The sequence below is a fragment of the Sparus aurata genome, chromosome 1 (genome assembly GCF_900880675.1).
Source record: "Sparus aurata chromosome 1, fSpaAur1.1, whole genome shotgun sequence".
In the NCBI taxonomy this organism is placed as follows: domain Eukaryota; kingdom Metazoa; phylum Chordata; class Actinopteri; order Spariformes; family Sparidae; genus Sparus; species Sparus aurata.
The window spans coordinates 20,141,940-20,168,385 of record NC_044187.1 but is presented as its reverse complement, the minus strand read 5'-3'; the positions used below and the strand labels follow the sequence as shown (position 1 = coordinate 20,168,385).

Below are 26,446 nucleotides of genomic sequence, written 5' to 3'. Positions count from 1 at the left end.
AGGCTGACATTTCATACAGAGATGATGCCAGACGATAATAATAAAAATGTTTTAAAAAAGCTTCCTTACTTCCCCAGCTCCTCGAACAGCTGATATTCGTCGGTGAATCTCGTGCAGATCGTTAACGCCATCCTGACGGTGGTGCCAAGGGGTGTGCGGACGGAGACGCGGATAAGGTGCACTCACTCAACAGTATCCACCACACTCGGTCGTCAACGCCGCCCGGTTTCAGTCCTGGACCCTGCAAGGCAAACGGAGGGATTCATGCACAGCTGAAGCGCATCGGCGGGAGCTCTGGTGGGATGGTTTTTTCTGCGGCAAATGCGCTTCCTGCGCGAGTGCTTCAACGTGGACAAGGGGGGAGCTTCCGGCGTTTGTCGTTCGCTGTTTCGTTTGTTTGGTTTGTTTTTTCTTCACACACGGAGGTTTGTCACAGCTCGTAGACGCAGCATTTTGTGTGCATCCCGGTGTCTGCGGTGCGTGTCCGTGCGGCGCCGTCAGGGTCGTCTCTCTCTGCGCGCATCAGACGCCGCACTACCGCACCTACCCCCAGCTGTGCGCTCGGGCCCGCCCCTTTGCCTGCATCCTCACCCAGGCCACCAACAAACAAAGTACAACAGTCATTAAAAAAACGATATTACTGTAAATATTAACTGTAATAACATAGATGCATGTTTTTTAATATGGCTTTAATGCAGCTATGATTCTGGAAAGAAACGAGACAGTTCAGACTACTAAACATGAAATTCCTCTATTATTTATTTATTAATTTATTTGTGTTTATTTCACCTTTATTTTACCAGGAGGTCCCAACTGAGGTGAAGATGTCTTCCACAAGAGAGACAAGGCCAGCAGCACAACAAAAATCACAATGAAATAAGAGAAACAGGTGTTCAGACACAGTGAAAGAAAAAACAACCACAACATACCTCCTTCACCACATTCCTACATAATATATGATGCCCTTAAATTCATCAGTGGATATAGATGTGTTCAGTTTTAGATCTACTCGCGAGTTATTCCATGAGCGAGCTGGAAAGTATGAAAAAAAAACCAGAACCACATGCTGCAGGCTAAACATAAGTTAATCATTTATTAAGTTACATCAAGCATGAGGTAGGAGTAGCAGATTGTGTTAATGATCACTTAATTACGTGTTTTCTTAAAAATGCTGTGTCAGCATCAGTGGCAGCACATTAATGAGAATTCTCGCTTATGTTAAAGTAAAGTTGGTATTTAGTCATCATATAAAACGTCCTGGTAAGGCTCATAGGATGAAGAAAATACACAGAACTCTCCTTGTCATTTTGCGCAATGAGTAAATGTAAACAATATCATAACCTCCCACTTCACCAGATTTATGTCCTATTGGTCTCTGGAGAGACCTCCATAGAGTCTTGGAAAATAACCCTGATGATGTCATCTGGGTTATTCTGGGTGGAAAACTACAGATTTTAAATAAAGTTCTCCATGGGTCTGTGGAGTCGAGCTTAATCTTACATTTATTTTCATTGCCAATTAGTCAGCACATTTTTTATAAATTTTTTTGTGATGATGATTACAATTTGTCAAATCATATATACATCAATTATTTATACATACATATATACATAAATACATGCTTTTTGTATTTTTGTTTTGATTATTAATAAACAGTAATCAACATTCTTTAGACCACCTACTTAAGTAATGCACCAATCCTTTCAGCTTGACTTTCAAAGACATCTACATCAACCAGCCAGTTTGTGTTTAATGAAAAATGCTGTAAATTTCATTAATGAAGACGTTCTGCAGTTCTATTTTTAATCTGTCTCTTGCTTGTCCTCAACGTTATAAAAGTGAAACATTAAATTGTTGGGGAACCCTTTAGCTCTTGTTTTTAGGAAATATGACTGTAAGCTTTCACTATAAATTATAATACTGTGCTAATAACATCTGCAGAGGTTAGAAGTTTCATGCAAATGCAGTAACAAGCGGACATGACTTATGGCACAGATTGCTGACACCAGCATCATGTGGTGTAATGTAGATTCCAGTGATGTAAATTTCCTTGAGGAAGTGGAAAAGGCCCACAGTTGACTGAGGGGACACACTCTTAAGTACTTCCTCATGTATGAAAGTGAAGAGCTTGCACTCATAAAACATTACATTATTAGTTATTAGCTCCACCAAGGAGGTTATGCTTGTTTGTTTCTTGGTTGGTTTGTGATGAGGATTACACAAAAACTACAGAACAGATTTCCACAAAGCTTTGACGGAGGATGGTGCTCAGCCCAGAATAGACCCCAGTAACTTTTGGTGCAGATCCTGATAGAGACACGGATGCAGAACGTTTTTCTCACTTTCTTTAACAAGTCGAGATGGGGCGTTTTAATGCATTTATGTCAGCCTCACAATGAATAATGCATGGGGCTTGATTAAAAACAATCAGCCGTGTTTAGGTGGCTGGTATCTATGAGCGAAGAACAATTTAATGCTGATCCAAATCAAAAATGATAGTGGTTTAAAATTTAGAGTGATACAGTGTTATCATCCTTGGCAGAGGAACACACTTGATTGAGTTCCATTGTAGTTTTTTGTATTATAGAACTGTATTTAAGTTAGAAATTGTGTTCCCTCATAGCAGAAGACTTGATATCAATTAAAAAAATTATCGATTTATGTCTTACAGGACAAACTTCATTTTATATTCTACCAGTGACAGCAAAGTAGAATACAATAGGCCTGTATATGCAGATTAAATCGATTGAAGTTGGAAACCTTATGACTGTATTCTTTCATACAGCATGAAGGGCAAATGATGATATGCGAGCAGGCAAAACGGAGAGATTCCACTTTCTATTTCATGTGTACTTCTTTTATTAATCAATAGATTGTCAGAGCCATTCTTGAATCCAGATTCCAGATACATTTACTTTTCATAAATACAGAAATAAATATGTTAAAGACATAATTTAAAGAAACAGTAAAACACATATGTGACATACAGATATAATATTAATAAAGATAATAAATAACATGTTTGATACAAACATACTCTGAGTGGATAGATTCTGTTGTCATTTTTAACAAATGATCAGGACAGTAACAAAATGAGCAAGATCAAATCAGCTCTTCAACACTTTTTGGTCTTTGGTTGTCTTTGGTCGAAACAGTAAACAGCTCAGACTCATGAAGCACATCTCTTCCAGTCAGCTCAGCGTCTCGCGCTGCAAGAAATAAAACAGAAAAGAACAGTTAATTTGTGTATCAAAAGTGAAAGCTGTCATTTTCTGTCATGTTATGCAGTTAAGAAAAAGAGACTATGAATGTGATTTGGGTGGCCTTAAACTGCATGTTTGACCTGTACTTACTTGGACAGGATCCTCTGAATCACTTTCTTCACCCAGGGAGCCTCGGGGTCCAGGCAAACCTCTTGGCCTGTCCTCTTCAGAGTGGCACTGCAACACCAAAAGAAAAACAGTCAGAACTATGTTGATGAGGCCGATAAGTGGCGACGATAAAACTCTATCAACACCATCAGGGATGGAGGTTTTGAAATCAGGTCTTACATGATCTCGGTCTCCTCGCAGTGGGAGCTGGCAGGAATCAGCTCCACCTTCTCAATGTGGCGGCCGATTGGTTTTCTCTCTGTTTGGATGCAGCGGCAGTGCAGCTCCACTCCCAGGCTCGCTGTTAGGAGACAGGTGTCACATGGTCACAAAGTGCAACAGTCTATACTCATGAGTCTTGATGCGCTGCCAGCAAAATGTGTCAAAGTAGTGAGAGTTTGAATAGCGAGATCTTACCTTCACTGATGGCGAGGAAGGCCAGGAGCCCCACAATAGTGACGATGAAGACTCTGCTGCTCATCATTGTGCCTTTTACAAACTCTGCAACAATTAACACTAAAGAATAAGAACTTTCTTCAGAAAGTTGAAAAGTTGTCTGATGAAGTAAAGAGGAAGATGTTTCTTTTTCAGCTTTTTTCTTTTGCTTGGTTTCCTTTCTCCTCAGCTTTTCCTTTTCTTTGTTCAGCTGCCTTCTCGCTCTGCTGTTTGAATCTAGCGCTGAAGAGGAGAGTCTCTCTTTATATAGCTGCCTCCTGGAAGTGAGTCATGTCGCTGCCTCAGCCAGGTTGCGCAACCTGGGATTGTCTGCAGCTAACCGGGAATTTACACCATAAGGTATGAAGAGGATTCATGGTTCAGCACTTGTCACTAATACAGAGCTACATTTGGAAAAATACAGTGACTAAAAATCTGTAATATCTGCTGTGACAGTAATGCTTGAGAAACATTCTTTGAAAATTAGACATTGCTGTTAACAGTTCATTAAACATGTGCTCACGGTTAATCTGTTGATCAACTGACAGCTGATTCATTGACTGCATGCAATAAAATGAACAGCCAGATGCAATCTGTGAATGAGTGGCTGATGAATGTCCCTCAAGTTTTGTCATAAATGTCACAGTCAGGAAGGAGAGGGGCAAGTCCATTCACATCGCTCCTATTTCACATTGCTGCATTCAGAGTTCAAAACTGATTTAAGATTCTTTTTATCACTTAAAAGGCACTGCAGCTTAGCTGCTGTCTACATTTCTTAGCTACTAAACCTTACAAAAGTGAACAGCCTCTCATGTCCTCCAATCACAACTCCTTGGCAGTACCGCGGGCCAAAAGTAAAACCTCTTTTGCTTTAAGTTAGATTTTCTTGCTGTGGGTGACGACTGGTTGCTGAATGCTTTCTCTGTATACTTGTGCACTGGTTTGTTTATACGTACATATCTTTTCTACATTTTCTCTCTTGGCTCAGGTTTGTGTTTGGCACTCTTATTCTCTTCTTTTATTCTTTTTCTGCACAGGCTTCGATGTAAAGTGCTTCAACCCAGTCTCTATAATAAATGTTGGCAATGTATGTTTTTTACAAACCATGGATGCATTGAAACTTTGCATTCATTGATGTTGCAACTTGCAATTTCGTTCGGTTCATTCTTTAATTTCATGGCGTAACAATGCTGTGCTTATAGTTCAAAATTGTGTTGCCACTAACACAGATGGAAAATGTCCCAATGTCCTGTGGTTTTGTGTTAAGAATGCTGATTCATACTAGAACACAATAACAATTTCAAACACTTCCCTGCATGCACTGCTATGTTCGTTGCTCTTAAAGCTAAATAAAGGTCAGTCAGCTACCCAACTGATGGAGTTCATCAGGGTGAATACTGTGTATAAGAAAGATACAGAAAGTTACACGGTGTCCAATATCAGCTCCTTTGCAGATAAAAGGACAATTTTTTAGTGGTACAATAACAAAATAATTTACATTAGGTATAAAGGTATAGAGAGAAACTTTTGATTTTTGATGCATCACTGATAAAAAGCACATTGTTACAGGGTATTTATGACACTCATCAAAAAGGTCATGCAAACTGTATGCTGGCTCATGCATGTGACATTCCTGGCGCAACGGCTGGCTAAAAAGCTTGATGCAATCTCAACAAGCTCTAACACATCTGCCTGCAGTCATCACGTCACGTCGGCCACTCTCTCAAAACAGAAGGAAGTATGGTGTAACTTATGAACAATGGGGGGTAATCTTGTGGTTTTGACACATTAATTTTCAGTTGTTGCCCCACTGATATGTGCTGACTGACAGTTGTTTGGTTGTGAGGAGTATTTTTTTCTATTAAAGAGGAATTAAGATAAATCTCAGAATGGCTGGAAGTTATGTTTTGGTTAAAGATAACATGTGATAAACTTCCCGGGAAAGTTTTGGATTTAATTTGAGGTTTTGTAGACTTCAATGTATGTGGTGAGATTAATAAAAATTCCATGTCTGGCAGCATGTGACAAACATAAGTTCAGAAACATGTGACCCACCGTCATCTATTGGTCTTCCCCCAAATTTAGTCTGTGGTGGTGTTATCAGATTATTTTTACAATGGAAAATATAATGAAGAGAGTAGTGTTTAGGATGTGTGCATTTACCGCATTGCAGGCTTTCATGTTTATAACAATGGCAAGACAAATCGCGAACACTTTAATTCCTTTCATCTAATACTGAAATGCAAGATTTCCTTTCGTAGAGCAGGGTCAATTTCACACACACACACACACACACACACACACACACACAAAAGAGGAACAGGCCCCATAGCTTCATGGGATCACAAGAGGACGTATGATGAAATTGTCTTTGACAGCATGATACATAGATGTTTGGATATCTGAAAACTTCCCCCTGATCTCACCAAAAACTTTCATAGTTGCAGTGGAAAAAAAAAACACTTCAATGTGGTAAATATGCACCCAGACTAAACTAAAGTAACCCAGCATCCTCTTGGTCATGGTGTATTATTCAAGTCAATAGCATGTTATTATAGATCCAAGAAGGGTGACGGTAAAGAGATAGCAAAGTTAGTTAGTAAGAAGTCCACTTTGGTCCAGCCGGAATAACTCACCAAATAGTGGCTGCACTGCCATTAAATTCAGGGATAAAGAAGATTAATCTTAATTGAAGATTAAGCCTTGAGAATCAGCCTAGTCTCCAGGATATTGTGTTATATTATGTCAGTTGACATTTCTGCAAACCACAGATAACATCCTAAGTTTACATTTGTACCAAACGTGGCATATCACTTTCACATCTGTTTATGAGCCACCTTTCATATCAGAGTTAGTGGCGTCATTGCACGCCAACAAGGTTGCCAAATGGCCGACCACATGTCAAGTCAAGGACACTCAGGGCCATTTTCTGCCATTTGTGGTGAACAAAAAGATGATCATGTTTCATGAGAAGTCTGGCCAACTCAATCTGATCAAAATTTTTTTTTTCTTTTTTTTTAAGCCAAGCCATGATATTTTCTGAATCCTTATCAGGTAGTTTTTGTGCATAAACCTAACCAAGCGGTAAGGCAAAGCACTGTGACAGGAGAGAAATAGAAAATTCAACCTAACAAAACAAAAAGGTGCAACATAAATAAACGTTCAGGTTTAACTTATCTGTGCTTTTGGGGAAACTGAATTAGTAAATATTTCAACAAGCCATTGAGTTGTGACATTCCTTCTAGATAAGATGAGGAAACACTGGTGAAAGGAGCTTTCATCGGGTCAAAGTTTCAGTTTTTATACTTCGGTTTGTGACAAACTAGCTGCTAAACTTTCTGCAAAACTTTCTGCCTCAGCAGCACTTTTTGTTTAGCGCAAATTTTATGTAAGAAAGTGTTTTTTGTTTTTTTTTTATATATAAATATCAGCTGCACTACTCCACCCACCTCTACACAAGTATGTGTAGAGCCAAGAAAATATCAGATAAGTGGAAAAAAACAGAAAATAACCTAATAAGAATTGCTTTGTTTGCTCTACCACAGGATTTGTGTGTTAAAAAAAGGTGTTGTCAATTCTGTGTTGTTGCACATGTTGCCTTCCTTAGGATTCTTCTAACATAACATTGCATAGTTGCATTAAGAAATTTTATGGCATTCCATACCATAGCATATACACAAGACTATAGTGTTGTAGACTATAATACTGTACAGTAAAAGAGAGGTAGCTCTGTCTTGAAAATGGCATTCTGCCAGATAAAATTCACTATCACTGCTTTATCATACAGCGTGGATAACAAAGCAAACACAGGCACATGCTCACGAAACGCTGCACACCGATACCACCTGCAAAGGAGCTGGGAAAATCAGGAATGAATCATGGACTTATCATCGCCCACTCTTTTGTCTTTTTTCTTTTACTGTGTCTGAGATGAAAGCTGATACTTCAAGTACTACTGTGCTGCTTGAGCACGTGCATGCTCCATTGTAATATAATAACAATTAGTTTCAGCTGGGCTAAAGTTAGACTGCTGTCAGTACTGGTGATATACAACAGACGGAAGTGAGAGCCGCCGGCAGGAGACTCCGAGGCTGCTCGCCTCTCGGGGTTTTCGGGAAATGTCAGGGATTTTTTTGATTTACTAAAAGCTGGAGGAGGGGGTGAAAATTGACTGCTTGGTAACCTTCACACAAAACCTTGAGTCTGAGGGTATCTGTCTGAGGGTATCTGTCTAAGGGTGGGTGGCCCTGCTGGAGTTTAAATTCCACATGTTTGTAACAGCGTTCCTGTGACGTTGAGCGCATGCCGGGACAAGCTTGCTGGCTTGTCATAGCATTCCCCTATGGAACCTATAGTTGTAAACTTACTTTTGCAAGTGTAGGGGATTGTTAAACCTCTACTTGAGTTTTACACAGCACATCTTTACATTGAGATCAATTATAAGTCACAAACTGTCTTATTTTGGTTCTTTGACAGGATTATACCCAAAACATATCTTTCTTTTTCTACACACTTCTGTTTAAGAGGGAGAAAAGAGGTGAATTTACTCAGAGATGTTGGGAGGATTCTGGAAAGTATCAATCTAAACAGAGTGTTTCAAAATGCCCAAATGCACCAGGATGGAGACAGCTAAGATAAATACAATTCGTTGGTTTGGCACAGATTCCAGATAAACTCCTGCTAAGCGACCTCCACTGCAGCAATGTACGTAGATACAGGTTTAATCAATCCCATATGCCCTCCTGCATCAAAGGAAAATGAATTTCCCAGATATTTCAAATCTTTTCAAAAGAACAAACATCTCAATTCCAAAATCAATTCTGCAAAGACAAAAGTAAGCATGTAGAAAAGTATTCTAGTTTCTTTAATATTGTTCTGTTTATTAGTGATTATTGCTCAAATGAATCAAAATAACCACTAAATGAGAATTGCAGTAAATCCACCACTTTGGGCCAAGCACTTCTGTTATCTTCAAAAGTGTTGATGAAAAAACTTCCTTTGAATCAGCGAAGGAGGAGAAATGAAAACAAGGGGAAAAAAAGCAGACTTGCATCATAGTTTGCGACTGCGGAGGGAAGAGCTAAACTTTATAAGAATGTCTGCAGTCTACTGACCAACACCAGTCTCAGAAATCCCTGTAGACTGCTTCTCTGATTTCAGCTTCTGAGCAGAAATGTCTATTATCACTATCGTGGCTATCCTGGTTTTCCTGACTATCCCAGAGGGTGAGTCTAATCATAAATGTGCATTGTATGTCTTGCCCTTTGTTGCAGCGTGTTCTGTGCAGACACTTTGTGAACTGCAATCAGCAGTGCGTTTAACCGGATATCCTTCTCTGACCTCTCACTACCTCAGGTATCAGCTTGGGGGATCAAGGAGTTGTTCTGCGATGCCAGTGCATCACAAAGGAGAGAAAGCCCATTGGACGTCACATTGGACAGGTAGAGGTGAACCCTGTCAGCTCTCACTGCAGCGAAATTGAGATTATGTAAGTTCTAGGTTCAAAGTTCAACAGTTGTTCTGGTAATTTATCTTCTCAAAACACTTGAAAGAAGCCGGAAGTGATTACCTGTGTATCAATAGGTCAGGAGTAATATAAGGTCTTATTGCTGTGTCTGATGTTTCTGACCTGTCTTTGATGCAGAGCCACTCTTAAAAGGAATGGGCAAAAGATTTGTCTGGACCCTGATGCCCCATGGCTCAAAAAAGTGCTTGCAAGGAGACAGGTTGAGTAAGTCCACCTTTGCTATATTTTTATGAATGTGTGAATACCTTGGCACGAGAACAGACACTGTTTGAACAATTAGATTTTGAAATTCTCACAGTCAGGGTTAATTACTCTAGAGTTGACTGATAGGCACCCTTCCCTTTTTATGGCAGTAGTATAAACATTTGTTCATTGTGTTTACAGGAAAAGACAAGGAAGTTTCCGGAAGAGAATATAAGTTTATCTTAAACTTTTACTCTGCCAGAAACCTGACTAACTATGAGTCATTAACTGGCTCAGTAGGGCGAGCTTGTTGTTGAAAACCAGAAGCGGCGGCCTCTTTCCCGACAATAATGGGGCCAAAGTCTTAATCATAAATATTCAAACTGGAAAAACAACTAATTTGAAATTACAGTTAAAAATCTTTACACCCAATTTCAAGCCACAGTATTGAATTCAAAACTTTGTCATGACAGAAAAATAATATCTTTGATTCATTTTTTTTCTGTAGGCAGGCACCTTAAAGCCTTGAAGAACCTTCACAGATTTGACCCAGATGTAAAGAGGGAGGTATTAGGATCGGTTAAAAGTGGAAGCATGGACTACACTGATGAAGGACCAAGAGTTAGTTTTGCTTCATGAAAAAGAACTTTGTGTCAGCTGTGATAAAGTCATTAACACTTTGACATAAACCTATACTTTGCAATATATGTTGAACATCAAAGTCTGCTTATTTTAGAGGAGATTTTTTTGTATGCAATTAAAATACTTGCATTTGAAATGTGCAGCAAGAATTATGTAAATAACTGTAATAAAAAAAATAGGTTACCTGTGAAATAAAATATTAAAAGTCATGTGTACGCCTGCTTCTTTAAAAACTTACATGCACATTTTCATCGAAAATATTTAGACAGTGGTTGTGAATAAATTGTGTCATTACAATACAGAATTCCGCCAGAATCTCTCTTAGTCCAAGTTTTTAATATTATTTTGTTGTAATTCCTATTTAGTGAGAAGTGTTTATGGAACGTGAAAGAACATAATTCAGGGCTTAAATCGTAAAAGTTACATGAATTTATTTCGGCTATGTGTAATGACAAAAATGTGTATGAAAATGGCAACCAAACACAATATGTTTGATTTGATATTTGCTACACCTGACATTTTAGATTGGACTCCACATTAATTTCAACCAGCGATCAAACATTATCTCCGATTTTGTCTCTTGACAGAATATACAAAATAGCTCGCCAAAGGCTGTTTTAAAAAAATAAATGTCTGGAAGAGACATAAACATTGTGTGATTGTCCACTCTTATCAGTTTTCAGGGAGGCATTTTTACTGTATGATGGTGGAGAAAAACACAGTGACATGTCCTGAAAAACACAAATTGGAAAACAACATTTCAGACAGTGTTTTCTTAGTTGGGTTGTGGTGGCTGACAATGTACCTACAGGGTCAGATTAGATTGCCTGTGGAAGAACATTGCCACCTCTTGGACAAAGGTGCACACCATCTATCCTGGCTGTAAAGTGTACTCCCTCATTGGCTCACTGACATTACGGACAAAGTATAATCTAAGTGAACATTAAACCAACGTTAAACAGTCTTTCATTGCCTAATTTCCAGGGGAAACATTTGTCTGCTGTACATCTGTTTCTAATCACCAAAAGTGATTAAGACCAGAGCCAACAACAACATGATATTGCTGTTCCTGGCCAAGCTATTAGCAGTGCAATCTCAAAATCCATCATCTTAGTGCTGTTGCTCCTGGCAAGGACTATTCAGTTTATACAGAGGTCTGCTTTAGCTGTGTTGTTGTTTATTTCCAAAGAAAACTCGGCTAAATTTGACAATTGCTGTTATTCATTACCACTCGAAATCAATAACAGAAAATGATGGAATCAAAAAGTCACACCATAGATGCTCTAACATTCAAATATGGAGGTCGTTGTTTGTAAATGTTATGTGCATCGTTCACTAGAGCTTCAGAAAGTCTCTGTGTTTCTCTGACACTTCCTTGGGGGCAAAGGTAATTTATTTAAGCAATTACTGTAAGGAACAGAAATAAACAGTGACATGGTTTTAAATCATATTGAAGAATAGTTTGATGAAAGGGGAATTAAGAGGGCCTTTAGATTTTAGCTGGTGTTGAGAGATGAAGAGATAAAACAGCTTTGACAGTCAAGAGGGAAAGTACCTGGTGAAATACACGTTACAACATCAGCCATTTCTTAATCCCATGTCTGCTTCTTTCTTCTGCCACTCCCATCTCTTACCTGCCATAACCCCGGGGTTCCCACCATTCACCACCACCAAATTCACATGTTCACCTGTACAATTATTCCTCATGATCAGCTTAGAGGTATTTGTACCAGAACACCCCTTCTTTTCCCACCAGACTGTCTGGTGTTTTACCAGCAATATTGCCAGCTATTTTCTCTGCCTCCAAGTTTTGACCTGTTATAAACCGCAGCCTGATTTTTTGGACTTTTGCCCAGCCGATTATGCTCCTTTTGGATATGTTGGCCTGTCTGCTTCTAACTCTTGCCTGCATGTGACATCAAGTGCACTTGAACTTTTATCTTACTGCTCCGTCTATGGGTTTAACTCGTTTAATGAGAAGTTAATAATAAAATCAAAGTCTGTTGTTGATAATCTAATGAAGTATATAATTGTCATTTTGTGCTGAGGGGAAGTTGAATTAAGAGTTTAGCTACTGACCCACTTATTTAAGCACCTCAAAACCTAGACAGAGGAAAATGATAGTCCAGTAAAGCTAGGCATTTGGGACACAGCAGCAGAAAAAAAAAATGTCACACTGAAGCAATTTGTAAAGTTGCAAAAGGTATGAGTTGATGACAATTTTGCACGTAACTAATATGTTTTGCTCAAATGTGAAGCTACTTGAAGAACACCATAAAATAAATCTGCTTTTTGACAGTTAATGTCCAAACTAACATTACCTAGAGGTGTAATGCAGTTTATACACAATAACTTTAATGTGATCACATAAAATTATATCAGCTGACTTACGATCATGAGATTTTATTAGAGACTGAAAAAATAACATAACGTATACAAGTCACTCATTGTGATGTCTCAATGTCACACATCCCATCTAATATCACATGTCAAAGGTTTGCACAATGTAAATGTTCTGTCCGTGTCACCATTTTGTTGTGTTGTTTTCATCTTTTTTGTTTAGTTTGTGTCATCAGTGATGTGTAACTTACAAATGTTCGATTGATATTCAATCATGGGGGAATTAATACGCAAATCAAGACAATCTAGTAGTATTTCCTCCCTGTGAAATATATGCAACTTGTGTACAGTGTTGTAAAATGTATTCAAAAGTCATACTTCGGCAAAAGGGTTTCATGTTAATGTATTACTTTGCTGTAACTGAAAACCAGAAGTCTTTAAGTCTTATTTTGTATGTTTCAATAATATTTAATACTCCTTGCCTTTATTCTCAAAAAAACTGGGCCAAGTGTGTGACCCTGCCCCAGGAACCCAGCGGCTGCACTGTAATCCTTTTTGGAGCAATCTATGGGACAATAATCTTCTTCAGGATGAATAAAGATTTGTCTTATTTCTGGCTTTAAATATAATTAAGTACAAATACAAGTACATGTACATATATTTAAATGGGTGGTGCATTATGAGCAATCATTGATCTGATATTCAGCATTTAGTTTGATAATCTGTATCAATGTTTTTTGTATATTTTTAATCAGATTGCCAATAAAGTAAATTGATGAAACAATGCAGAAGTTTGGCACTGATGCAGCAAGTCATCGTTACTAAACTCATCAAATAAATGTAATGGAGCAAGAAGTACAATATTTGACTTCAGAATGTATTGGAGTGGAAGTATAAAGTAAGAGAATGAGTAATGGAAATACTCAAGAATATTACCTCAAAATTCTTCTTAAAGGGTATGTCCATCAATTTTACACATCAAAGTGTGTTAACGGGTCTCGGGGAGTACAACTGCGTGAAAAAGTAGTATAAGGCCTTTTGAAGCTGCGTGTAATCTTATAAATTGCCTCCAGGGGTGTCACTTAGTGGCTAAATTGCATTGTGGGTGATATAGACGACAGGTTAGTCAACTGGTCCGGCATTGCACTAATATAAGATTGTTGGACTCATGTTGGACTCAGTTAAAAAAAAAACAAATCAACAAAATCGATAAAACCAGAGATATCCCTTTTTTTATTTTACTCCCAAAAAATCTAGCGCCTACATTACCCACAATGCAATTTAGCCAATTAGTGACATCACTGGAGACTGTTTATCAGATTAACAGCTTCCTTCCACAAAATATTTTATACTATTTTTTTCCGCTCACATATGCAGTAGTACTCTCCAACACTTCTAAACGCACTCGAATGCGTAAAATTGGTTAAGTACAGTACTCGGGTAAATGGATTTAGTTACATTCCATCACTGCTTGTCTTTTGATAAGAAAAATATATTGTACAGATATGTGTGGGTGGAATTTGAAAGAAAGAAATAACCCCTAAATTCGAAAGAGAAATCATATCTGTTAATGAAAGATGAATTGTTTGGATACAAGAATGAGGAGAATTAATCCCAAATTGTTTGAGTATTGTTAAAAACCACTACAGCGACACCTCACCTGTGTATGCCGGGCTAAACTGGAGGCAGATGTTGGACTGACACCACCCACTTATCTGCAGCATCGTGTTTAACCACACAGGTTAGTGTTACAGAGGATTTAACCGGATTTAACAACTATGTTAACGGCGGTCTACCTCCACAAGGTTAACGCCCACTAATGGGAAGCGGAAGACGGAGTAACTCTGCGCTGGTTTCGTGGTCTCTTGCCGTAAACTGGAAGCAATTGAACTCCATTTCGATGGCACATCTGCAGTCACCGTGGACTGCTGTGAACGCTGCAGCCACCGAGGAGAAAGTCGCCGCCGCAGACATGTAACGCTGTGACAGACAGCCGAAGAGACGTGTTGATTCACATCCTAAGAATGGCACACTGATAAGAGGTGAGGCTTTTTCTTATTTGTGACGGAGGCGATGCTCTCCCGGTGATGTTGAAGCTAACGTGTGGGTACGTAGCGCTAAGTTACCTCGCTAGCTAACCGCCATTAGTCGCGGCAAAGTTTCAACACAATGTAGGGGTGAGTTAAGCAGTTGTAAACATGAAGATGTTACAGCATTAACGGCGTCATCTTTGTTGTTGTTGTGTAACGGTCGGCGCTAGCGGTTTCTTGTTGCCTTAACTGCGCCTGCGTGTGTGCGTATGACCCGCTGTCTCCAGGTGCTCCCTGCCGGTGTGTCTGCTGCTGCTGCTGCTGCTGCCATGGAGGTGGGCAGCCTCCCCGTGGAGCTGTGGAGGGTTATCTTGGCCTACCTTCCTCTCCGTGACCTGGGCCGCTGCTGCCAGGTGTGTCGTGCCTGGCGGGAGCTCATCCTCTCTCTGGACAACACCCGTTGGAGGCAGCTCTGCCTCGGCTGCCCTGAGTGCAGGCACCCCAACTGGCCCAGCCAGCCACATCTGGAGCCCCCATCCTGGAGAGAGGCCCTGAAGCAGCACGCCCTGGCCACCCGCACCTGGACTCAAAATGGACCAGAGCTCCAGTCCTCCGCCTGCCTCCTCTTCTTCCGTCGCAGGAAAGACCGCAGGGTTTGGCACGTGGGGCCAGGGTGTGAGTTCGAGACCCTTCGCGGGGCCCTAGGGGTGGTGGGGCCGTATGACCGTGTGGTCCTCCATCCAGGGGTGTATGAGGAGCAGGCCGAGGTGGCGCTGAAGGTGCCCGTGGAGCTGGTTGGGCTGGGGCGACTTGGTGAGGTGGCCCTCCTGGTGTGTATGGAGCAGCAGTGCCCCACTGCCAGGCTGTGTAATCTGGTTTTCATGCCACCCTGGTTCTCCACTGTGGTCTACAAGGTAAAGACCAGCTTGTTGTGATTGTTTCTTTCTCACAGCAGCGTCATATCAACCTTGTCTACATCCTTCTAAAATCAGGTGTGATTTAGGGCTGCAATGATACGACACAAAAATAATCGACTATTTTGATCACTGATTGATGATTGACAGAAATTGAAGAAAATGCTAATTTCAGCCTCTCAAAGATGGAGATTTCCTGCCTTTTTTGTTTTATATCATGTTATACTGAATATCTTTTGATTTTTGACTGACAAAAATCTCACTTTTGAGTCTCACTCATTGCAGCTGACCTGTCCTACCATCCAAATTGGGAAAACCCATAGGAATGAGCCTCTGAAATCCACTTTTCGAACAAATTGGTAATTTTAAAGACAATTTGGACTTTGATGGACATTTTTCATTATTTCCTGACTTTTAGAGACCAAATTATTCATTGATAAATCTAGACAGTAATCGGATGAATAATCATAAAAGAAAAGAATCCTCAGTTGCAGCCCTAGTGTAAGTCTCCTTGTTTCATTTTCGCTGAATCTGTCTGACTCCCCACCTTTCTCTCCTCGTTTTGCTCTAGACGTCATGGGGTCACGTCCAGCTAGATAACTGCAACTTTGAGGGGGCTCAATTGCAAGTCCGCGGCCCAGCAACCTGCCAGGCTCGCTTCTGCTCCTTCTCACAAGGCAGCTCAGCCCACTTACTGGGTGTTGTCCTCAGTTTATTGGACAGCTGTGACTTCTCTGGGAGTGATACAGCGTCTGTGACAGTTGAAGGTCCCCCTGTCTCAGAAAGGAACTGGGCTTGCAAACACTTGGCTGCCTTGGCCAGGACGTTCCCATCATGTGGCGCATCTGGGAGTAACCGCAGCCCTCCCACAGGCCATGTGGCAGGTTCCACTGGTGGGCATCAACCTTCAGGTGCCAATGTTAAAAAGGAGCATGTGAACATAGAGGACTGGCAGAGGAGGACTGGGGTAGATGCAGTTTGTCAGGGCACAGTGATTGAAGACTGCTGGGGTGACCGCAGCGAGGGAGAGGAGGAAGATGGAGGAGGAATCAACACCATAAACCCATGTACATTGGATTACAAAATCCCATGTGACCATCACGGCCTGTCACATTTGCTCAAGCCCCAGCCAGATGGCTCTCTACCACCGGCCTCCTCCCCGGATCCCCCATCTGTAACCCCTGAACCCCTCACCTTTCAACAGGAACTAGACCGGGACCCTGAGGCTCAGATGTTGGCAGCATCCACCCATGGCTGTATCCTCAGACGCTGCCTCTTCAGGGAAGGGAAGGGAGGCGTGCATTTGTCTAATTACGGACAAGCTCGGCTGGAAGGCAATGTTTTCCGTGGGCTGAACTATGCTGTCCGCTGTATCCAGAACTCCACAGTAAATAAGCTCTTGATAACATTTTCCAGTCTATTGGCGTGAAGCTTGAATGTATCTTAGCACATTTAAATGCAATATCTTCAATGGCTTTGGTGTCAAGTCAAGTGGCCCAGATCATGAGTAATTAAGCAGTCATTTCCTATTCAAAGCGCTACTTGATCCCCCTCTCCTTCTCCTCTAACCTCCCTAAGATCGTGATGCTGAGAAACGAAGTGTGTGAGTGCCGTGCATCGGGTGTGTTCCTGCGCCTCTCTGCTCAGGGCCTCATCGCAGAAAACGACATCCACTCGAATGGGGAGGCAGGGCTCGACATCCGAAAAGGGGCTAACCCCATCATTGTGGTGATTGCTGCTCCCTTGTCTATGAAGTTTTACCAGAAAGAAGTAATACACACATTTTACAAAATAATCTTTAAAATAAACTACATCTTATAGCTTTACACAGAGCTTTAAATAGCATCTTAGTCAGTTACAGAGAGATCCAGATGGTACATTGCACCCTTGCCCTTTATATCTTATCAATTTTGAGATGTTGAGTGAGTAGAAACTTAATTTGTCCCAGTGACAAGCCCGTTAATTTGCGCATAGAGCCAGGATGTGGGATTCGATTACAAGTGGTCACTCGAGACGTATATGAATGCCAGGTGTGAACTGACGGACCATCAGAGCTGTCCACTTGTGGTCGAATCACGCAAGGCAGATGGTAATAATACCCGGTCTGAATTCCCTCAATGATGTGAAGAAGTTGTTTTGTGCTGTCCATGATAGAAACGGATGCTGAGTCTGAACACGTATAAAAGGCACTAAAATGATCATGTAGAAGCTCACATTTGATGAAACTGAAACAGCAGTGGGTACATTTCCAAATGTAACTCTTTCTAGTTTGTCTTTTCTACTCCATTTTTACTCTTTGTCTTTCATTCCACAGTGTAACAAAATACACAGCGGTTTGCGTTCAGGGGTTGTTGTCCTTGGCAATGGAAAAGGTTCAATTCGGAGCAACCAGATCTATAACAACAAGGAAGCAGGCGTGTATATACTCTTCAGCGGCAATCCTGTGGTCAGGTAGGTGGGAATCCACGCACATCTACATTGCCTAGGAATGTGTAGTCCCCGCTTATTCACTTTTATTCATTGTGTTCACACATAATGCACTGTAGAGGATTTATTCCAGTAAGAAAAAAAGTATAGCTTTTTGTTTTTTTAATGCATCAAATCAAGACAATAATGTTGAGCGCTCTGTTTAAAACCACCAGTACAATAGACAATCACAGCACACAGTCTGACTCACCATAGAAAGCACAGATGTTTCCTAATAAGTCAGGACAGTGAGCCAGCATCGGAAATACCAGGACCCTGAAACCAAAGCAGCTCAGTGGAATTCGCTCTTGATTACTTTTATGATTTATACCTGGGGCAGGACACAGTCTACCATTTACAGTCTCTTCTTCTTAACATGCAAGTGTTCCTATGGCTCTCTTCCGATGTTTATTAGCAATGTCCAGTTTATTAATGACGCTGACATTCAGTCCTAGAGTATATAAAAGTATGTTTGCACCGTTCATGTGAAGTTCCACACAAGTTAAAACTTGTCAACTTCAAATCAAAAATATGTGTTGTTGTATGGCTTGATAACTTGTAGGGTGCAGTTTGTGACATATATAAGCAAGCCAAGCCCAGTGTTTCTGTGTAGAAGACTATATAAAGTGTTTTTCAATAGTTGCAGCTGTTCCGCTCATATTCTCTCCTCTCTTTCTCTCTTAGTGGGAATCACATTTTTCAGGGCCAGGCAGCAGGGATAGCTATAAACGAGAATGGAAGAGGGATGATATCAGGTGTGTAAGTCGGTCTATCCCGGCTCATTTTCCACATGTCACATCACATCAGTTATTTGTGGTCATGAACCCTGATTTTCTTTGACTTATACAGTCAATGTATTTTAATTCCAGAGAATGTGATCAGAGAGAACCAGTGGGGAGGTGTGGACATCCGCAGAGGAGGTGACCCCATCTTGAGGAACAACTACATCTGTTATGGCTACTCAGATGGTGTTGTGGTGGGAGAGAGAGGCCGTGGACTTATTGAGGGAAACCATGTCTATTGTATGTAATTCCCAGGAAGTGTAATACATTTATCATATAACAGCACATCTATCTCTAGCTCTCGTCTTTTCCAAACGCTGATGTTCGAGGTCTCCTCTTTCTCATGTTTCTTCAGGTAACAAAGGCTGTGGTGTGTGGGTTATGTCCTCCAGCCTCCCGCAGCTTCTGGGAAACTACATCACCCATAACTGCATGTATGGGCTGGCCGTGTTCTGCAGAAAGGACCCAGGTAACATCGAGGCCAGGGAGGGGAACTGGCCAGGGCAGGCCGGTGTTGGTGGAGATGGAGGCAGTGGGGAAAGGAGGGGGGTAGATGGAGAAGGGCGAGAAGGGCAGGAGAACTTGAATGAGGAGGGGGAGCTATTTGCGTGGGAGAGTGATCTGGACAGTGAGGACGAGCGCCACTCTGCCCGTCGCTCCATCAGTGTGGCCCTGGTGGAGAGCAACTGCATGAACTACAATGGAGGTAATAAATAGACCTGTCGGTAGTGTCTACTAAAGTGACTCACTTCATGCGTCTGATGTCCTCTCCATCTTTCTCTCTCCCTTTTCTGCAGCAGTTGGTCTGTACGTGAAGAGCAGTGAGCCCCTGAATGTTTTCTCTAACCTTGTGAACAGTAACCGTGGCACCGGCATTACTGTGCTGCAGAGCAGTCAGCTTACCCGGCTGGTTACAAACTGCATTGTGGACAATGGTCGAGGTGGTGTAACGGTGGAGAAAGACTGCAGAGTGGAGCTTCGTGGTAACGGCATTTATAAAAACGGTGGCCATGGCGTCAGTTTCGGGGGTAACGGGCAGATTGTGGAGAACGATGTGGTTGGAAACTGTGGATATGGGATCCAAGTCTCTGGTAGTGCTGACATCAAGGTGAGATGGACTAGGGAATGAACGCAGTGTGACTACTTTTACAACACTGTATGTTACTCCTTAAAGAGAAATCAACCCATCACTTCATAATTTTTGTAATTTTTATCTTTAGATACTGCGCAACAGAGTCCAACCAGCGCAGGGCTGTGGCATCGCTGTGCTTGGGCCAGTAAAAGGCGTTGTCCATGACAATCTCTTGTTCCAGGGCCATCCTGGAAACAAAAAATCACTACTACATATGGATCCTGGCAATGAGAGCTGTGCGTTGCGCAACAACAGTGTTCTAAGGCATAATAACAGGTAACTAGGCAACCAACAGAAAGTGCTATAGATTCAGAGACCTCCAGCGGCTTTAGGGTCGTTCCTCTTTCTCCCTTTCTTTCTGCTGTTCACACACTTGAAGCAGCTATAATCTATATATTAATCCTCAGCTATAAGGAGCTTTATTTTAGTTTCTGATCCAGCTGCACCTTTACTGTTTTGGTTCAGTCTCATTGCTCCTGTAGTGTTGTTTTCAGCCACAGAATGCATCGTTTTCAGAAAAAAAAGCCTCTTAAAGCTTGCTGTAAACCACATGCCCAGCACTAAATTACCTGATGAAAACAGTAGACCATTTAGCAGCTAAAGGGCCAAATATTTCCCTCAAAAGGGATCAAATGAATATCTGACAACCAAGTAGCCAGAGACACCTTTAAATGAACTGCTATATGTCTAGATAAATGTTTGCTAGGTGGAATGTCAGTGTTGTGTTCACAATTTGTGTCAGCTGCCCACAAATTGCCCCCAAAAAACTGTTATTGCAGTTGCACTCTTAAATTTGTCTGAACATTTCTTATTTACTCTCATTTTTTTTTACCTCTTTGTACTTTGTAGCTCTACAACTGCTCCTCCCTGGGTTTTGGAAAACCCTCCACCTCGTCCACTGGCCAGCTCCCCTTCTGGCCTCTCCTCTTCCCAATATCCTTCCCGACTTGGAATCTCCATGACGACCAGGATCAGCGCCACTGTAGAAAGCGGTTGCCATAGTGGCAGTATGTTCTGCTCCATCCTGTGAATACTGCCGGGCACTTATGAATGAATGGTCGGCATATGTCATACACATGGAGCACACTGACTTTAAATGATGCTCTCCTGTTGTAGTAACTGTCCAAAAAGCGAGAGGCTGCTCTGAGTATAACCACTAAAAGGGACATCCACCTTCCAGTGCGTTAATGCAGCACAACATTTTGTAAATTTTATGAATTTGTGTAAATGTCAAATAATGGAGTGCAGCTGAAGTACAACACATTCAAGTCAAACAACCATTCGCAGACTGAAGCTTTAACTTAATCTTTAAGATGCACATTGCATACACATGTACAGAACTGCTGTAGACGTAGGTGGTTTCGTCAGTTTGCTTCTGAGACTCACTGGTTAGGAGGTGCACATTTATAAATCCTAGCAGGAGCCAGAGGCTTCAGAGATGCCAGCTTCAAACATGTTACAAAGTAAAGCTGTGCCTTGTCTGACTTTTTTAATCAATCAATGATTGTAGCTAGAGGAGGAGTTGTCATAATGTGAGAGGTGCATATGCAAAAAAAAAAAAAAAAAGGCCAAACTCAAGCTTCTGCCTGTTGCACGGAGTTGCTTTGTTTCCTGGTGAGTCTGTGTTTTTTGTCCTTCATGTTTTTAAAATGTTCTTTTTGGAGAAATTCAGTGAGGGAGGATAAGTTATCATTCGAGACACCATCAGTCTGCTGCACAGTGACACACGATGCACAGACTCACCTGGTAATAGCCAGTTTGAAAAAGGAATATTATGTTCAGTGTGCAATATGTACCGTCTACAAATGTGCCTATACATTCTGACTGTCTGAGCTAGATGTTTTCTCTCATCTAGAATTTGTTTACAGCTTATTACTCTTTTTTTTTTTGTATCTTTCATAGTAAGCATTAAGGAACAAAGTCATGTACAACTCAAAGTTCACCATTTTATTTGTCTACAGAATGCATTAATAAACAGTCCTTGTGTGTGTGGCATTTCCAATTCTCTCTGTATCCACTTCTCGTCTCTTATTATCTTGACCTTCAGTGCATTTTCTTGCGTTTCCGTCTCTCCATGAATTGGTCGTATTTGACCAACGGCAGAACGAGAGAAGCCCGAAAGTGGTCGTCTCGCAGACCGGCCTCGTCAGACTTCACCCGGGATGGTCTAATCAGGGTCAGTCCCATTGATTTTGCAACTTCAATAATCCTATAAGAACACACAAAAACAATCAGGCAGAGTTCCTCTAATGCAACTCTGACAGGGTTTCATGTGGTTTGATAATTACATTACAACAACAGTGTGTACATTTCCCCCCCCTTTACCTGGCCTCAGTGATGCCCAGGTCACGGTGCAGTAATGTGAGGTCAGCAGTCATGTGACCCAAATGCAACAGCAGGGCCAGCGAGTACGCTGCTAGCTTTGCACGCATTGATGAAGACACCATGTTCTGGATCCTAAGAGTGAAAGGCGAGGAGAACAAATTTGCATGCAAGAATGAGAGGAAATGTATTTGCTACAAAATTCAGTGTGACAAGAAATTAAAGGCTGCGTGGTTGTGCTAAAAAGCATGATTAGCATGATCAATACTGAGTTCATGATAATTTTAACATTTTTCTTTTATAGAGGTTAGTCCTTTTACAGCCACGATACAATAACCAGAGGTACCAATGGTGATTAGTCCTGATTGAATGGAAGACGACTGTTGGGCTGTGGCAGGGTACGAGCTCTTTTGTGTGACATTCTAGTGACTTAATAGGTATTAAACACTGTCCCTACAGACAATAACTAGATGACAGAAGTGCAAAACTTTGATCACTATCATACCTGCCATTGTTGAAAGTCTCCACAGTGAATGTTTTCATCAGTTTGTTCAGAATGATGCGAGGACAGCCTTCCTCCTGTCCAACTGTAAATGTAAACATTCCTCGTAATTAGCCCGCGCTCCTCAGACGTGCAGAAGGACACTTCTGAGCGACACATTTAAGATGAAATGCAGACAAACATTACTCACACTTGCGGCTGATGCTTTTCTGCCGTGCCAGGTTGAGGAGCAGAGAAAGGTAAAAGGCACAGCGTGATGTTTTGTCTCTGGTGTCACCTACAGTTGGCATGTTCTCCAGGAGCTTCACAACACACAAGCACCTAAAAAAAAAAATAAAAAAAAAGTACAAACTGAATTAGAAGGCAACAAAACAAAATATAGCTTAATAAAATGTTGTAGCAAAGTGAGGCCCTTTTACCCTCCATCATCTCTCATCTTCTGCAGCTCCTCCGGGGTGAGAGCTGCCATCTTTGATCCAGCCTGTTCCAACGCCCCAAACTCTACCGGACTCAAGACTGTGGACATCGATTAAGGACCAAGGACCTGAACAAACAACCTGAGCTGCAGCTTTCAGCTCCAACTAAATCATCTGTTACACCATCTACTGTTCCTGACACACACATAACAATATGTAGGATACGATCATCAAACGCGTATACGTTCTCAGGTCTGTCGGCGTCTGCAGTGCAGGGAGGCAGGTGGAGAGCCAGCTCTGCCTGGGACTCTGTCTCGGCCACTTCCTGTTGTAGAGCTGAGGGGAGAGAGAGGAAGAACGAGTGAGGAAATCATGATTGTGGCACAAGAATAGAAGAAGTCCACGAATGGAGAGTAAGACAACCCACTTCCAAGACTTAGACGGAGACTACGTTTACGTCCACACTAGTATCCCACTGCTATTCCAATTCAGACAGGTCATGTAAACAGCATTTTGTATGTGGATATTCAGAAGGTAACATTTTTGGATTATTTGGAATATTTAGATTTTCACGCCACGACTATCATGGTCGAAAGAATGTATGATAATGATATCATGTCATTATTCACTCGCACTGCAGAGAGAGTCCCTCATCTACTCTGACATGATTTTGCACAGCAGTAGCAGCCACAAGCTGGGGTTGCTTTTAGCTTGCTATTTCCTGCGTCACCTTTTTCTGCTTTAAAGTATAATGAAAGACCTGGATGTCAACAGGTTGCTGGACATGCATGTTTTGGAATAAGAGCAAATAACTGAATATTAAGTGCACGTACACACAGTGAATGTCAACACGTGGCCTACCTTCCAGTCCCTTTTGGTCAATCACCGTGTTGGCAGCCTTAGCCACCGCTTGCTGCAGCGTGTCACTCCCCACTTGATTCAGCCTGCGGGAGCTCAGAGCTCTCTTCTGCTTGTTGGTGCCAAACGCCTCAATCAAAGAGTCGACCTGAAGGAGGAGACGCAACATAACATTAAGACACCAACACTGAGTTTATTCTCAACTGAGCTCAGTCTTCTCTGGACAAACGATCTTACCTTGTCTCTGTAGGTCAGAGTAGTGTCCTGAGGTTTTGCGCTCTCTGTTGTCTCTCCTGATGAAAGAAGACATCGCAAGTGAACAAAACACCAGAAATAATCTCAAGTCAAACACATTTTCATCTCAAAAGATGTGATGGTTGTTTTTGATGATTGACTCTAACTTGGGGTATGTAGACTCCTTTAAAGTGAGATTCATTATCGCAATAAGTACATGGTGGTGGTTGTTATTGGGTTTGTTTACCTGGTATTTGAGGTTGCATGTTAAAGAGCTGAGCACTGTGCACCTCCATCTGCATGGTCTGCTTGTTCAACACTCCCACATAATACCTAAACACACACCAAACATCGCAGTTAGCCGTTTGCCACAGCCACAATGCCTCAAAACATGCTGCGTTAACCTACTGGCAAAGGTTGTTGCATTTCAAGGACCCCGTTCCAAAATTATTTCCAACATAGGACAGTCTGTCTGATTCAGCGACCTGGACAGAGGAAAACAAAACGCAGTCATGAAAGCGCTTCAAGTAGAGCAACACAAGCACATAACACACATGATAAAGAGGACGGAGGCAGCCCTTCATCTTCCTCACCAATATCCGTCGGCTCTTTTTCCTGGGGTTACTCTCATCTGTGTTCTTGTACATGGTGAAATCCAGTTTGTCTGCATTTTTGACGCTGCCGTTAGAAAACTGGACTGTGAGAAGGAGAAACATGATCAAGAGACTCGTCAACATCGAGGGCTGGAAAGTGTCTCAGTACATTTACTGACGCATTGCACTTAATCCTAAAGGGTTTTACAGTTATTACTTGCTTGCCATGACGTTGATTTGATCAAATAGATTAAGATTAATAACTGCAAATATGATAATGTTGCTGATGTATTATTATAGGCTGAAAAAAGACTTGATGAAATTCACAAGCTATCATCAGTGTTTATAATGAGAAAAGTATTCCTGCATTAGTTAACTACAAAACTTAATGACAATAAAATCATTCACTATTATAAAAGATAGTTTGTAAAGGATATGAGTTACATTATTGTGATCTGAGCCATTTTGCATAAATGCCGGATACAGTTTTGACTGCTGTGAGTATTTCTACATGTGAAGTACTAAAGTAAAAACACTTGGGTACTTCTTCTACCACTGTTAACAACACCTGTGTTTTACACATAAACACAATTAGGTTTGTTTCAAGTTAGACATTAAGTTGAATTTATGCAACCAACAGCATAAACAACATTCACCTGTGAGGATTTGTATTTCTTAATCTGCTTAACCACTGTCAAATGTAACTTCACAAACACACATAAATAAGGTGAAACTCCCTCACACAGCCACACAACTCAACAACTAGCCCGGCTGCTAGCACCCACGTGTGCGATACTTATGGCTGTTTAAAATTGAGAAGAGAACCACGACCCGACATTTGCAGGCACTATTACAATTACAATGTTCTTCTAAAATATTATGACAAACAAAAAATGAAAGAAAGTCACCGATAACAGCTTTATCGGAGTCTCTCTCCTCTCCACAACACACCAACGAGCAGGAGGCAGCCATAGTTGTTGTCATGAGTTTCCTGGTGAGGCAAGAGAGTTCTCTGCTGCGGACTTCCGGGTTCGCAAAGATTGAAAACATTCATTTATTCCTTGATATGAAATTAGCTTTAGTATTTTGAATAGTTTCCCATAGGTGAATAAACTACTGTTGGTGCAGGCTCTCATAAGTTTGGGGATTTTTTCCAATCGGTTGATTTGAAAACGTGATGGTGAAATCCATGTATGGCTCTGTTGTCAACTGGGAACATAATAAAAATGCCGTTTTACAGTATTTTCACACAAACGGTGTTCGGTTTTGAATCCGGTTACATATATTTTCTGAATGTTTGTATGCAATATATCCTGCCAGTGCCAGCTAATAGACATTGGTACCATGTTGTTGTTGAATAAACGTTCATATATTTAACGCAATGTGATTTTGATGTTAAACCAATTTGTAATCTTTTTGTTAGTCTGCCGCACTTTTAGTGTAGATCATAAAATGAATGCTAGTTTTCATATTAGAAAGTAATTTATTTTATGTAGGCCTAAATGCATCAACAAACACAAACATAATACATCACATGGCATACATACATTCTATAAAATAGACCTTTACTAAGTGCAGAAATATTATGTGTAGGCCTGTTTGAAAAATATTTGCATTAAAATAAAAGAATTTAAAAAAAAAAAAATCCTGAATATCTGTCTGTATCCTGAATTGCATGCTTAACATTTGTGAGAAGACG

The 26,446-nt window shown here is 41.1% G+C and overlaps 5 protein-coding genes across 19 annotated transcripts in view; 2 read left to right on the top strand and 3 right to left on the bottom strand.

The window, feature by feature from the left end:
- The window catches only part of camk2d2 (calcium/calmodulin-dependent protein kinase (CaM kinase) II delta 2), a 41,685-nt gene extending 41,164 nt beyond the window's left edge, over positions 1-521 (bottom strand). For 14 of the 15 annotated variants that reach the window (XR_003983711.1, XM_030413259.1, XM_030413251.1 and 11 more), the window contains exon 1: positions 70-518. Coding sequence is in view for 14 of the 15 variants with exons in the window: in XM_030413259.1 (XP_030269119.1) it covers positions 70-131 (62 nt within the window). In the remaining variant the exon portion in view is untranslated. Of the gene's footprint in view, positions 1-69 lie in introns of all 15 variants that reach the window. The other variant, XM_030413353.1, reaches the window with a different exon arrangement.
- A 2,314-nt stretch (positions 522-2,835) lies between these two features.
- On the bottom strand, positions 2,836-4,064 carry cxcl8a (chemokine (C-X-C motif) ligand 8a). The gene is made up of 4 exons (XM_030413378.1): positions 3,789-4,064; positions 3,552-3,672; positions 3,354-3,440; positions 2,836-3,209 (listed from the first exon to the last, which is right to left on the bottom strand). The coding sequence occupies exons 1-4, from the start codon at positions 3,853-3,855 to the stop codon at positions 3,197-3,199; spliced, it is 288 nt and encodes a 95-aa protein (XP_030269238.1). The 5' UTR covers positions 3,856-4,064; the 3' UTR covers positions 2,836-3,196.
- Positions 4,065-8,881: 4,817 nt separating this feature from the next.
- On the top strand, positions 8,882-10,367 carry LOC115588555 (C-X-C motif chemokine 6-like). The gene is made up of 4 exons (XM_030429227.1): positions 8,882-9,031; positions 9,162-9,294; positions 9,451-9,537; positions 10,025-10,367. Exons 1-4 carry the CDS (start codon positions 8,980-8,982, stop codon positions 10,035-10,037), a joined length of 285 nt encoding a protein of 94 aa, XP_030285087.1. The 5' UTR covers positions 8,882-8,979; the 3' UTR covers positions 10,038-10,367.
- A 3,803-nt stretch (positions 10,368-14,170) lies between these two features.
- fbxo10 (F-box protein 10) lies at positions 14,171-21,824 on the top strand. The gene is made up of 11 exons (XM_030430834.1): positions 14,171-14,540; positions 14,816-15,442; positions 16,014-16,829; positions 17,021-17,170; positions 17,757-17,893; positions 18,593-18,663; positions 18,778-18,930; positions 19,046-19,396; positions 19,488-19,798; positions 19,911-20,098; positions 20,672-21,824. Exons 2-11 carry the CDS (start codon positions 14,858-14,860, stop codon positions 20,850-20,852), a joined length of 2,943 nt encoding a protein of 980 aa, XP_030286694.1. The 5' UTR covers positions 14,171-14,540; positions 14,816-14,857; the 3' UTR covers positions 20,853-21,824.
- polr1e (RNA polymerase I subunit E) lies at positions 21,755-25,756 on the bottom strand. Its single transcript, XM_030430846.1, has 12 exons — positions 25,656-25,756; positions 24,748-24,851; positions 24,563-24,639; positions 24,402-24,487; positions 24,158-24,213; positions 23,924-24,068; positions 23,288-23,398; positions 23,066-23,162; positions 22,837-22,967; positions 22,650-22,731; positions 22,148-22,279; positions 21,755-22,031 (listed from the first exon to the last, which is right to left on the bottom strand). The coding sequence occupies exons 1-12, from the start codon at positions 25,729-25,731 to the stop codon at positions 21,866-21,868; spliced, it is 1,263 nt and encodes a 420-aa protein (XP_030286706.1). The 5' UTR covers positions 25,732-25,756; the 3' UTR covers positions 21,755-21,865.
- Positions 25,757-26,446: the final 690 nt, after the last annotated feature.

Bases quoted from the DNA above. Each gene is read 5' to 3' on its own strand.
- cxcl8a (XM_030413378.1), bottom strand. From the start codon at position 3,855: ATGATGAGCAGCAGAGTCTTCATCGTCACTATTGTGGGGCTCCTGGCC. The intron at 3,673-3,788 runs GTAAGATCTCGC...GTCTCCTAACAG, and splicing joins CTTCCTCGCCATCAGTGAAG to CGAGCCTGGGAGTGGAGCTG. The intron at 3,441-3,551 runs GTAAGACCTGAT...TTGGTGTTGCAG, and splicing joins TGCGAGGAGACCGAGATCAT to TGCCACTCTGAAGAGGACAG.
- LOC115588555 (XM_030429227.1), top strand. From the start codon at position 8,980: ATGTCTATTATCACTATCGTGGCTATCCTGGTTTTCCTGACTATCCCA. The intron at 9,032-9,161 runs GTGAGTCTAATC...TCACTACCTCAG, and splicing joins TTTCCTGACTATCCCAGAGG to GTATCAGCTTGGGGGATCAA. The intron at 9,295-9,450 runs GTAAGTTCTAGG...TCTTTGATGCAG, and splicing joins TGCAGCGAAATTGAGATTAT to AGCCACTCTTAAAAGGAATG.
- fbxo10 (XM_030430834.1), top strand. From the start codon at position 14,858: ATGGAGGTGGGCAGCCTCCCCGTGGAGCTGTGGAGGGTTATCTTGGCC. The intron at 18,664-18,777 runs GTGTGTAAGTCG...TTTTAATTCCAG, and splicing joins TGGAAGAGGGATGATATCAG to AGAATGTGATCAGAGAGAAC. The intron at 19,799-19,910 runs GTGAGATGGACT...TTTTATCTTTAG, and splicing joins CTGGTAGTGCTGACATCAAG to ATACTGCGCAACAGAGTCCA.
- polr1e (XM_030430846.1), bottom strand. From the start codon at position 25,731: ATGACAACAACTATGGCTGCCTCCTGCTCGTTGGTGTGTTGTGGAGAG. The intron at 24,214-24,401 runs GTAAACAAACCC...TTCTTTCATCAG, and splicing joins CATGCAACCTCAAATACCAG to GAGAGACAACAGAGAGCGCA. The intron at 22,968-23,065 runs GTAAAAGGGCCT...TTTTTTTTTTAG, and splicing joins AAGATGAGAGATGATGGAGG to GTGCTTGTGTGTTGTGAAGC.